We start from the raw sequence: 13,531 nt of genomic DNA on the forward strand, positions 1-13,531 counted from the left end.
GTTGGAATTGGAAGAGATGCAATTGCCTCTATTCTGTCCTGTAGGGGTCGCCGTGTACCTGGACTTAGCAGAACTCCTAAAAACCTGACCTCAGTCTGCATCAGCTTGACCTTTTTGGTATTCAGTTTTAAACCTGCATCATTCAGCAGCTCAAACAATTCTGCAAGTAACATCACGTGCAACTCCTCATTCTCCGTACTCAACAAGATATCGTCCACATATTGCAATAAACATTCCGGACGAGAAAATTTCGACAAAACGTTCGCTAGCGCCTGATGAAAAATGCTTGGCGACATACTAGCCCCTTGAGGAAGCCTACAACATACGAATTGTTGATCCAGGTGGTTGAATGCAAGCTTATATTGACAACTTTTCTCAATCGGTATACGGAAAAAACCATTACTGATATCCAATACTGAGAAATACTTTGCCTTAGCATCCAATCTCGACATCATATCATGTGTATCAGCTACAATCGGTGCAACATTGGGAGTAAACTTATTGAACATCCTCAAGTCCAATAACATCCGATAGCTACCATCGCTTTTCAGAACACACCACAATGGATTGTTACAGACAGAATTTGCCTTACGTATGACACCTTGAGCCAACAATTCCTGTATAATCTTAGACATCGGAGCAACTGACTCCGGAGGCAGCTTATACTGACGCTGTGGAGGCGGATCTCGGCCTTCAATTTTAACAATCACGTCTTTCATCGTTCCAACCTCATTCCTGTACTGAGCCCATAAAGAAGGAAACCGCTGTACTAACTCAGTCAATACTTCATCACCACCAGTTTCAGGCCACAAATGATCTGCTGACACTACATCGGTCAAACAAATGGTCCCGACATGACTATATTCATTTGGATCAATAACTACCGCCTTACAATCGTTAGTCTTTCCAAACTGTTTTGTTACCCAAATCAATAATCCAGCCATGCTTTTCCATAAAATCAATGCCAATTATATTCTCAGTATCCTGACAACACCAAATATCCATTTTCGTCTTCAAAAAACCAGGTATTTCCAAAGAGACATCCTGCGCTAAAGTCACCTTTGTTCCATTTTTACCACTGAAACCAACAATTGTACATACAGGGAAATCTGGCTTTAAATGTAAATCAACATTTGTGACACTCAATTGCGCACCTGTATCAAGGAGAAATGTTACTTCCTGACCTTCAAGATTTACCTTTAAAAATGGTCGACCACAGCTATCCATTGAAACTCGAGTGACAAATTCCAGTGGATGAAGCCTGGGCACCGGCTTTGCTAGTCAGGAGGATGGAGAAGGGAGAAGAGCAGCAGGTGTCTTGCCCCTTCCATCCAATCCCTGTATGGTCATTTCCCTTATTTGTCTGGTAAGTGGTGCATATGGTGATTGGTTATTTCTGTTGTCAGTATGAGTGGGCGTGTATGAAGGTGGAGGTGCTGAAGATGGGGGAGGTGCACTGGATGTGTTTGGCATCAGTCCATTTTCTTTACCCAGCCTTTCCTCAACTCCCGCCCTCAGGAATTTCTTGCATTCCCACTTCAGATGTCCGGGTTGGCCGCAGAAAAAGCAGTGAATTGTGCTCTTTCTGTTACCCCCCCCCCTGAATTCTTGTTTTTAGAATTCAACACCGGTCTTTTGTTTTTGATCTGTTTTTCCTGGGATACCAATGTGTCAGTGTTCCCTTCTATCATGGCTATTTTTGATTTTACCTGATTTTGCTTCATTCGTCTACGTATTCTATCAATAAATGACGTGGCCTCTTGTAGACTTTCCATCCTAGAAGCTATTTCGAATGAAGCAGGGTCCAAATATTTAAACTTTTTAACAAAGGCCTTGACCATGGAAGGCGGTTCTTGATCAGATCCGATTTCCAGTACCATTCTATAGGCCTGTTCGAATTTCACTAAAAAGACAAATGGATCCTCCTGTATGTGTGTTTTAAGGTTTTCTAACAATTCGACTGTTGGGGTAGACTCTCCTGTGGTAAAGAGAATTAACTGTCTCAGCCTATCTTCCTTTGTGTCATGGATCAGGTCATCGTGTTCGTCTGTCCTAGGTGTTGCTTGTAACCTTTTTGCCATGTGGGAGGGAAGCCATACCCTAAAAATCTTGTTTCTCTGTTCATTCGTTAGATTATATTTATCGGAATGTGACTCAAAAATGTCCGCATTATGGAAGGCGTCCATTTTATCATCATATTTGGGTATGTCTTTAATGATTTTCATTAATTGGTCATGGATTTTAATGTTAAGACGGGCGGCCTTATCATGTAACTTCTTTTTCCGAAGTTCCTCCTCATTCAGAGTCTCGTCCTCGGCCGTATTCAGCCCGTCCGGTATGTCTGAACCTGAGGCAGGTGACTGGGAAGCATCTGTCTTGTTCTGTCTCGTATTAACAGATACATATTTAATATCTTTCCGTAATTTTGATATTAAATCTGCTCTTGTTTCCAACTGATCCTCCAGATGTTCGATATGTTCTGCCAATATCGAACAATTTGGACAATCTGTTGTTTCTGCATCTGTGATGTGTGAATCTGTTGTATTGGGTGTGTCTGTTGTATCAGTCACCATGCAGATGGTGTGTGCATATGGCTGTGCCCCACCCACCATGGAGTTGTAAGTGTATACCATACCCAATACATTCTGTATCTTTTTCTGTAACCGTTTCACAGTAAAAAACTTCTTATCTAACTTAGCATTCTCAAGTTCACATTGCCGGTACAAATTTGACCATAACTGTGCGTCAGTATGTGTATGGTCAAAAGAATACACTACATTACTGTTACTAGAATAATGATGAATGAAATCCATATCTCACCAATATGTGATGCGTTGTCCTAGAATGGCTCCAATCGTCTATGGATGGATGGTCCTGGAATGGAAGTCCTCAGATGTCCGTCAAGGCTTTGACACATACGACCTCCGTGCAGCTTGTCACGTTAAACCTCTGTAAGGTTCTGTGATGTGGACACAGTGTATCGTCGTTTGCCTGCAGATCGATCGCTGTGAATAGGCAGTGTGAAAAAAATCACCTCGCACAGAAAACAGCTGTGCCTCTCAATCATTCAGGCTGATGCTCGCCAAATATGTTAAAAAACGGTTTGACGTGACAAATGCAAAGCCAGTATATAAATGATTGGAGCGAAATAGGTCCAAAAACATTATGGATTTATTCAGATAAGAGGTGAAGTTACAGTCATTACAGAAAAGTTACTGTCTTGGCTTGAGTTAATAGATGGATAGACAGATAAGTAGAGAGAAAAAAACAGATTGTTTATCTTACATCGCTGTGATGTGTGTAAGCCGTCCCTCTCTGTAGATCGTCTGGTCGAGTTTGATGAGTCCGTCCTTCTCCTCCCTCCTTCTTCTGACCCTTTGAAGTGTGGTCTGCTTTTATAATCCAAACCCCACCTCCTGATTGTCCTTATCTCTTTACATGGTATTACAAGAAGTAACTATCCTTATTTTAGTCCAGCATTATGTCATATCACGTGGTTTGTTTTCCCGCGAAATAAGTGTCTTGCGCAGTAGAGACTTGTAACTAAACCTACTTCAACATATATATAACTCTTTTGAAGCTCGCTGAACTTTGACCCTAGTGTAACAGAAAGAAGATTCTCAAAGCTTATTTCAGTTCTAGCCCAAATTCCAAACAGAATATAGCCCTTCGTTGACAGCTTTGATGAACAATAGCAGATGGCTTTGGTTCTACCTTGTCAAACTCTTGGTCAGTATTTCCAGCTCACAAAGACACTCTTAAAGGCGATGGGGCAAAATACATACATTATATGAATGCATGTAATCAAGTTTATGAATCAAATCTCCATAAACTCACTATTTTACACACAGAGACACGTTCAGTGAAAAATCACTGATGTGTGAGCAGACCCATTGATTATAATGGGTCTGCATATGTCAGTGATTCTGGTACGTATAAATAAAAGCACATACGTACCAGAATCACTGACGTGTGAAGGTAGCCTAATGCTTAGTCTGATCCCAGTGTCTGAGAGATTTTTTTTTGTTACACATTGTAAGTTCTTATTTGTAATTTAAGATTGATTTTTTCACAAGATCCTAGAAGGAGGAGCGGCACTCACCGAAAATAAAATGCAGTGTCCTTTATTTCATGTAGACATTTGAGGGTAGGGAGAGGATGCGAGAAGCGAGGATAATGGCTGCCGTTTTGCGAGTAGAATAGCGCTTCTACAGGTCCATCTGTCACCAGCACCTCCCACATCCGTAAAGGTGAAAACAGGTGACAGCGATAATTACAATCAACTGCAAATGCAAAAAAGTGAAGAAAAAGGTTAAAAACATACTAAAAACAATACAATGTAACAAATTGGAAATATAAATACAGGGGCAAAATATCAGAGAAGATGATTAATAATAGGGCATACAAAATAATTCATATCAATTAAATTAGGAAAGTTATGATCAAATCAAAGAAAAACTGACATTTCATTTTTTTCATTCGAACCTAAAGTGCCAAGTGCCTTTAGGTGAATTATCCAGCGTGCTTCTTTTTGTAACAGGATTTTGTGTATTACCTCCTATTTGTGAGATAACGACTCGTTCTATGCCAGCAAATTTTAAACAATCTGGATTACCCAGATGGACTGAGCGAACATGGTTGATTAATCTAGGGGAAACTTTTCCTGTCAAAATAGAATTATAGATTATAAATTAATTTGTTTCCTGTTCACTTAAAAAAAAGAAAAAAAAAAGTAGTCTGAATTTCGCTTCAAACATTGCATTTGGATGTTCTTAAAACAAATCGTGATACCGCAACATATAGTCAGTAAATAGCATTTACCGTATTCTGCTTTAGCCTAAATGACTATTTTTTACTCCAGAGGCAGTCTCTGGAAATTAGCAAAGAGTGGATGTTTTAGAGGGAAAATTACAAATATGCCATTATACTGCCCAGTACATAGCACCCAGCTTGGTCTCCAGGAAACACACACACCGTAAATGTTTGTGGCTTCTTCCCTGTGGCAATGCCAAACATGGATAGTAACAGTTTTTGGGTCACTGTAACGCTGAGAAGAATTGAGGACATTTGGTTTTGGGATTTTTTTTATTGAATTATGGAGCCATATTGCTTTTCAAGAGTTTTTGAGCTAGAACTAATGTGGAAACCCTCCATTTTTCCACTGATCGAGTAAAAGGTTTTTGGTATAATTTTGGCCAGAAAACATTGTTTGGTGGATTATTATTCAAATATTTGGGATGCAAAATGAGCAAAGAGGGTTGAACATCATGGTCTACTGGTTCCTGCTCTGAGGTCTACTGTTAGATTATGAACATTTTTTGTTTCAGTAAATATTCTAATTATAGATTGCTACATAACTTGCAATTTCTTTGGCTATTTCATAAATCGTATCCTTTCATTTCTATATATATTATTAAAAATTATTTTTATTCTTGGCAGATGACTGTACCAGTAGATCAGTGGCACAACTGACATCTTCAGTTTTTAAATCAAATCACCTTGATATCACACAAGATGTCACTGAAGGGAATGCCATTGCTCCAGATATAGCATCATCTCTTCAAAGCAAAGATATATCCTCTCATTCTTTTGAACAGGTCCTACCTTCTGATGTATCACAGACTATTAAGAAAAATAAAAGTCACAAAACAAGCATTCAAAATAAAAATGCTCTTACAGTAAAGACATCATCTTCTACTTTAGAATCTGAAAAAATACTTAAAAAAATTCACACAGGGGAGAAAAGATTTTCTTCAGAGTCTTTTAGTTACCAGAGAACTCACACGGGGGAGAAGCCATTTTCATGTTCAGAATGTGGGAAATGTTTTTCATATAAATCTCATTTTGTTAGACATCAGAAAACTCACACAGGGGAGAAGCCATTTTCATGTTCAGAATGTGGGAAATGTTTTATACAAAAATCACTTCTTGCTATACATCAGAGAACTCACACAGGAGAGAAGCCTTTTTCATGTTCAGAATGTGGGAAATGTTTTGCACATAAACAACATTTTGTTGCACATCAGAGAACTCACACAGGGGATAAGTCATTTTCATGTTCAGAATGTGGAAAATATTTTACACAGAAATCAATTCTTGTTACACATCAGAAAACTCACACAGGGGAGAAGCCATTTTCATGTTCAGAATGTGGGAAATGTTATGCACGGAAAGCACATCTTATTATACACCAGAGAACTCACACAGGGCAGAAGCCTTTTTCATGTTTAGAATGTGGGAAATATTTTACACAGAAATCAATTCTTGTTACACATCAGAGAACTCACACACAGGAGAAGCCATATTCCTGTTCTGAATGTGGGAAATGTTTTATCCAAAAATCACATCTTGTTGGACACCAGAGAAATCACACAGGGGAGAAGCCATTTTCATGTTTAGAATGTGGGAAATGTTATGCATGGAAATCAGATCTTGTTGCACATCAAAGAACTCACACAAGGGAGAAGCCATATTCCTGTTCTGAATGTGGGAAATGTTTTATCCAAAAATCACATCTTGTTGGACACCAGAGAACTCACACAGAGAAGTCTTTTTCATGATAGAATGTGGGAAATATTTTACATTAATAATAAGGAACCATGTAGATGTCGCACATGCGCCGAAACGCGTAGTCTGAGACTACTACCTTATCCGTCATACCATTTTTTTGCTCCATGTGTGGATCTATTTTTAATGGAATTATCTAATAAAATTTGCTTTGCAAGAATATTTTAAGAACATAATCTCTGTCTTGGAATTTGTCCGCTGGAGTTTTTTGGATACATATTTCTATATTACATTAAAAATGCAATCTTTTTGAATATCCCATAAATTACACGGGTGGAAGCTATTATCATACCTAGAAGTTTTAGAAATGTTTTACTTTAAAATTATAATTTGTTGAGCATTAAGAAAAATTCACACAGGGAGATGCAATATACAGGTGCATCTCAATAACTTAGAATATCATCAAAAAGTTAATTAATTTCAGTAATTCAATACAAAAAGTGAAACATTTATACAGTCATTACAAACATGTTGATATATTTCAACTGTGTATTTCTGTTAATATTGTTGATTATGGCTTACAGCCAATGAAACCACAAAAGTCATTATCTCAGAAAATTAGAATAATTATCACAAAACACCTGCAAAGGCTTCCTAAGCATTCAAAATGTTTCCTTAATCTGGTTCAGTAGGGAAATCATGGGAAAGACTACTGACTTGACAGATGTCCGGAAGGCAGTCATTGACACACTCCATTTGGAGGGTAAGGCACAAAAGGTCATTGCTACTGAAGCTGGCTGTTCACAGAGTACTGTATCCAAGCATATTAATCAGTCAGTGCCACCACACATAGACGTACTCAGGACATGGGCTACAACTGCGGATTCCTTGTGTCAAGCCACTCATGACTATGGCTGATCGAATCCGCCAAAATCCGGAATCAGCGGATCCCTGCCGAATTGAAAAAAAAATTCAGATCCGCTCCAGATTCCGGTTCCCAAATAAGTCTATGGGGACCAGAATCCTGAGATTAAAACCGGTGGTGGAAGGGATAGGGGGCAGGAGCGAGCGCGATATACTCACCCGAGTCTGTGTCATGGCAGCAAACTCCTGGGTCACACTTTTCCCTTCCGGAGCCGACAATTCAATATTAATTTTTTTGCCCGCCCACTGGCGCGTATATTTGGTTGCAGTTAGATGCGCCCCCATAACGAGTGTCAGCTGACTGCAACCAATCACAGGCGGCAGGACGCCCGGTGGGCGGGGACAGCAGTGCAAGTGTCTGCGGGTCGGTATGGTGAACGTGCATGTGTTTCACAAACACATGCATGTGTGCGGCTGTGCCAGTGATGCGCTGTCAAACGCGTACAAGTCTACTCAAGAAGTAGGAGGGCACCAAATCCTGGGATCACCCCTGGCACTGAAAGCTAATGTTTAATAGAGTGAAAAGAAGTGCCAAAAAACTGAGGGATCACCATATACATAATTAATCAAAACATTTTTTATTGTATATCAAGGAACATAAAAAGCACATTTGTGTCACACAACACCAAATGGTATCACAACAACCATAGACAAATTTTAAAAACATTTAAAAACGAACAAAAAAGAAGACCATGTGATTCCTTATATAAAATGGACCAAGATTCTAACCAAGCTAGCTGGTATAATAAACAGATCAGAAGTTAGTTAAATTTTCAAAGCACTTAAAACGCTTACGGGGAGAGCGCGGCGGGGAGAGGCCGCGGAGGACTGTCCCGACGCCGCGCCCGGGACCCCGGATTGGTTTTGGTTTTTGGCACTTCTTTTCTCTCTATTAAACGTCAAACGCGTACAAGTCTGACATGACATCAGCCGGCACAACCTGCTGCGCTCTGAACATGAGTGTGCATGTACCTAGAAACACATGCACTCTCCTGTCAGAAGTGTGTGCGGCTATGCTGCGATGTCAGACCCTCGGGAGTCCCTCGCAAGTGTGACTCCAACCTAAAAGAAACCGCATGCGACTTTTTTTTTTAATTATTTAAATAAAAAAAAAAAAAAAGACGTGCGGTTCTCCCCCTAATTTTGATACCCAACTAAGATAAAGCCGGCTTGGGGCTGGTATTGTCAGCCCGCATCCGCCTGCTATTGCCACATCTATTCGATGTGACTATCCTGGTGTAATACTGGCTCTTCCCGAATGCCCTGATGCGGTGGCAATCGGGATAATGAGGGGTTAATAACAGCGCACAGCTGCTACTAAACCCTAGGTTTGTGATGGCACAGGCACCTGCATCACTAATCTAGAAGTGAAAGTAAATAAACACAGACACAGAAAAATCATTTATTTGGAATAAAAAACAAAACACACACCCTCCTTCACCACTCTATTAACCCCAACACCCTGCAGCTCTGGCATAATCCACACGAGGTCTCATGATGCTTCAGCTCTGCTACATAGCCAGCCAGCCATAGAGCATGACCGCAGGCTGTGCAGACCTTGACAGCCGCTATTACAGCACGGCAGGCAGATACTTTCACAGGCTGGGGGCGCGGTCTGCCTGCAACCAATCACAGACGAGAGGACGGCTGGTGGGCGGGGAAAACACGTAAAGCTGTGTGTATAGATGCACAGTACAGGAAGTGAATGCGCAACCCGGAAGCAGTGTGCCGCCATGACACCGAGTCTCGGTAAGTATGAAACGCTGTTTTATTTCTGTTTTTCTTTTATTTTTCAATTATTTTCCCTAGTTCCGGATTGTGCACCTGGAATTCCGGATCCGGCATCCGGAAATCTTTGAACCCGCTCGGATCCGGAGTTTTACAATCCGGATCCAATCAGCCCTACTCATGACCAATAGACAATGCCAGAAGTGTCTTACCTGGGCCAAGGAGAAAAAGAGCTGGACTGTTGCTCAGTGGTCCAAGGTGTTGTTTTCAGATGAAAGTAAATTTTGCATTTCATTTGGAAATCAAGGTTCCAGAGTCTGGAGGAAGAGTGGAGAGGCCACAATCCAAGCTCTTTGAAGGCTAATGTGAGTTTACACAATCGAAATCACCAGTTTCCAATTTTCTACTGTCCACTTTCATACTCAAGGTAACACTTCTTACGATGATTTTGAAGTACAGGCTTCTTCACCTTTTTTTGGGCAACCATTCCAGACTTCTGTAATGTGCGTCGCACGGTACTTGCATGAACGTCTGTGATCTGACTATTACGAAACATATGAACCACCTCCACTAACGTGTTTGTCGCGCCAGAACTGGTAGACCTTGTGATGAGCCGACTTGTTGACTCCAATATTTTTTCCTGTACTTCCACCTCTTGGCTTTTGCAGTTTGGCAGTTTTCTTGGCTGATAGAGTGGTCTTGATGAACTGGAGGATGCTGTTTCTTTTCTTTTGGGAAATCTTCATGGCTGCCAGTCGATTCAAACCAGTGATCTATCGCTTGGGAATCAACCTAATAACACACTGAGCTATTAGTAAATATGAGAAGAGGTTGTAATATGTAGTATACCGGAAAAAAAAAGATTTTTCAAACACCAGGAGCAAAACAGTAAAAAATAGTCACCTGACAAAAATCTGCATAACTAATCATATGCTAAATAGTTGTAAGTCAAATTTATGTATGAGATAGCTGAGATGATTATCTATAAAATGAATGTAGTCTCATTCGATTGGATTACGAGCATAATTCGTTCCAGGCGTGAGCTCTTAAACCAAGTTACTCTTATATCAAAGCGAGTGTTCCTATAGAAAATAATTGAAATTCAGACAATTTGTTCCACAATCCAAAAATAGTTACTGTATTTATACAAACTTATTACAGTGATACAAAGTAATGTACTGTATACATATAAAATTATTACAGTACACTAATACAAAATATTGTAGAGTAAAAAACAAAGCAAATTAAACTGCACATTAGCTTACAATGGAATTGTTGGTGTGCGGGAGGTAGAGTATATGCAATGTGCTGTACTGGTTAGCAGAAAGAAAGTACAACACTATATCCACAAATGCAAATTGATAGACATGCTGTATAGTATATACTGTACTGGACAATGGTATACTGTATATATACAGAAAGTTACTCCAGAGCAGGTCAGAGCGTGGTGAAAGGACGGAACCGGAAGTGTGCACAGGGAGTATTTGCTCTAACTGCAAATCATTGTTCTTAAACAAAGTTACAAAGTTTTAAAAAGCTTTGCTTGTCTTGCAAAACGCTCTCAAACCAAGTTACTCTTAAGCGGGCTTTACACGCTTTTGCTGGCGATGTCGCGCGCGATAGCACCCGCCCCCGTCGTACGGCCGATATGTGGTGATCGCTGCCGTAGCGAACATTATCGCTACGGCAGCGTTACACGCACATACCTGCTCTGCGACGTCGCTCTGGCCGGGGAACCGCCTCCTTTCTAAGGGGGCGGGTCGTGCGACGTCACAGCGACGTCACACGGCAGCCGTCCAATAGAAGCGGAGGGGCGGAGATGAGCGGGACGTAAACATCCCGCCCACCTCCTTCATTCCGCATTGCCGGTGGAGGCAGGTAAAGAGATGTTTGTCGCTCCTGCGGTGTCGCACATAGCGATGTGTGCTGCCACAGGAACGACAAACAACATCGCTAATAAGAATAAAATGATTTTTTATTTCAGGACGACCTTTCCGCAGCAAACGATTTTGCCCTCTTTTTCGATCGTTTAAGATCGCTCTTAAGTGTTACACGCTGCGATCTCGTTAACGACGCTGGATGTGCGTCACAAACACCGTGACCCCGACGATAATTCTTTAACGATATCATAGTGTGTAAAGTCCCCTTTAATCCAAGGTCCTACTGTATATTTATATATTCACTATATGGATAAGAGTATTGCAACCCTCCCCCAAAATACCCAACATTCCTCCTTCTTCTTCCTTCCAATCTCAGTGATCTGCCATTCATTACAGTTAGGGGTACTTTGCATGCTGCTGCGATGTCGAGCGCGATAGTCCCCGCCCCCATCGCAGCAGCGATATCTTGTGATTGCTGCCGTAGCGATAATGTCATTATCGCTACGCCGGTTTCACATGCACTTACCTGCTCTGCGACGTCTCTCTGGCCGGCGACCCGCCTCCTTCCTAAGGGGGCGGGTCGTGCGGCGTCACAGCGACCCATAGGAGCGGAGGGGCAAAGATGAGCGGGACATAAACATCCCGCCCACCTCCTTCCTTCTCATTGCAGCCGGGACGCAGGTAAGGTGATGTTCCTCGCTCATGCGGTTTCATACACAGTGATGTGTGCTGCCGCAGGAACGAGGAACAACATCGTACCTGTCGCTGCAACGTAATTATGGATTTCCCAGACACTACACCGATGATACGATTACGACGATTTTGCGCTCGTTAATCGTATCAAAAAGGATTTGCACACTACGATATCAACTGCGACGCCGGATGTGCGTCACTTTCGATTTGACCCCACCGACATCACACCTGCGATGTCGTAGTGTGCAAAGCCCGCCTTACTTTCAGCGCACAATCTCCATGTCTGAACAATGTCTGTAACTTCTCTATACTACAATAATAAACATGATCATATTACAAATTACTATTTCCATCTACCATCCATTCCTTCTTTGTGGGAACATCTGCTGTGATCAAGTTTTTAAAATTATAATCCATGCTAAATTTAAAATCCTAATGATAGGTTCTCTATAAAGCATAATAGTGACATATGATACAGGGCGGCACGGTGGCTCAGTGGTGACAAACTCCTTGCAGATAATGACACCTAGGACAACATCTGCAAGGAGTTTGTATGTTCTCCCCGTGGTTGCGTGTGTTTCCTCCCATACTCCAAAGACATACAGATAGGGAATTTAGATTGTGAGCCCCAATGGGGACAGTGTTGCTGATATAAAGTGGTGTAAACTGCTATGGAATATGTTGGCGGTATATAAAGATAAATATTATCATAGGGGTCCTCTAACATAATTAGACACTTAGGAAACTTGGTCGGTTTTGTTATCCATCTTTGATAATATTTCTGGTGTTAAATAATATATTGAACAATTATGAAAATCTATATCCTGGATTTTAACCGTACCTTGTAAAGTCTGAGTATCTAAACCAGGGGTGGGGAACCTTTTTACTGGCGGAGGCCATTTGGAATTTTCTACTAACCATCGGGGGCCAGACAAAATTATCAACTTGAAAATTACCCGGCTATATTTGGTGAAACAATTAATTAGCTCACCCCTACTGTGGTGGCTGGAGCTGCTTCTCTTTGCTGCGGCTGTGATGTTAGGTGATATTGATCATCCTGTTTCACACAGCAGCTTTTCCAAGTTTGTCTCGGTCTGGAGATGCTGGGGGTATAGACATCATAGGAGGGGCGGGGGTATACACATCACAGGAGACGCTGGGGCATACACATCACAGGAGGGGCTGGAGCATATACTGTACATCACAGGAGGGGCTGGGGCATTTACATCACAGGAGGGGCTGGGCCATACACATCACAGGAGATGCTGGGGTATACACATCACAGGAAGGGCTGGGATATACACATCACAGGAGACACTGGGGCATACACATCACAGGTGGGGCTGGGGCATGTACATCACAGGAGGGGCTGGGGCATACACATCACAGGAGAGGCTACAGAAGAGGCTGGGGCATGTACATCACAGGAGGAGCTGGGGCATAGACATGTCAGGAGAGGCTGGGGCATGTACATCACAGGAGAGGCTGGGGCATATACATTACAGGAGGGGCTGGGGCATGTACATCATAGAAGGGGCTGGGGCATGGACTCACAGGAGGGGCTGGGGCATGTACTCACAGGAGGGGCTGGGGCATGTACTTACAGGAGGGGCTGGGGCATGTACTCACAAGAGGGGCTGGGGCATGTACATCTCAGGGTTGGGCTGGGGCATACACATCCCAGGGGGGGCTGGGGCATACAGATCACAAGAGAGGCTACATGAGAGGCTGGGTCATACACATCCCAGGAGGGGATATATATATTATATATATATATATATATATACATATATGTATGT

At 41.9% G+C, this 13,531-nt stretch overlaps 1 protein-coding gene across 1 annotated transcript in view; it reads left to right on the plus strand.

Moving 5' to 3' along the window:
• The window catches only part of LOC142259332 (uncharacterized), a 68,333-nt gene that overhangs the window by 16,784 nt on the left and 38,018 nt on the right, over positions 1-13,531 (plus strand). Inside the window, 1 exon segment of the mRNA XM_075331798.1 lies at positions 5,440-6,551. Coding sequence (XP_075187913.1) covers positions 5,440-6,551 — 1,112 coding nt within the window.

The sequence above is a fragment of the Anomaloglossus baeobatrachus genome (genome assembly GCF_048569485.1).
Source record: "Anomaloglossus baeobatrachus isolate aAnoBae1 chromosome 5 unlocalized genomic scaffold, aAnoBae1.hap1 SUPER_5_unloc_8, whole genome shotgun sequence".
NCBI lineage: Eukaryota > Metazoa > Chordata > Amphibia > Anura > Aromobatidae > Anomaloglossus > Anomaloglossus baeobatrachus.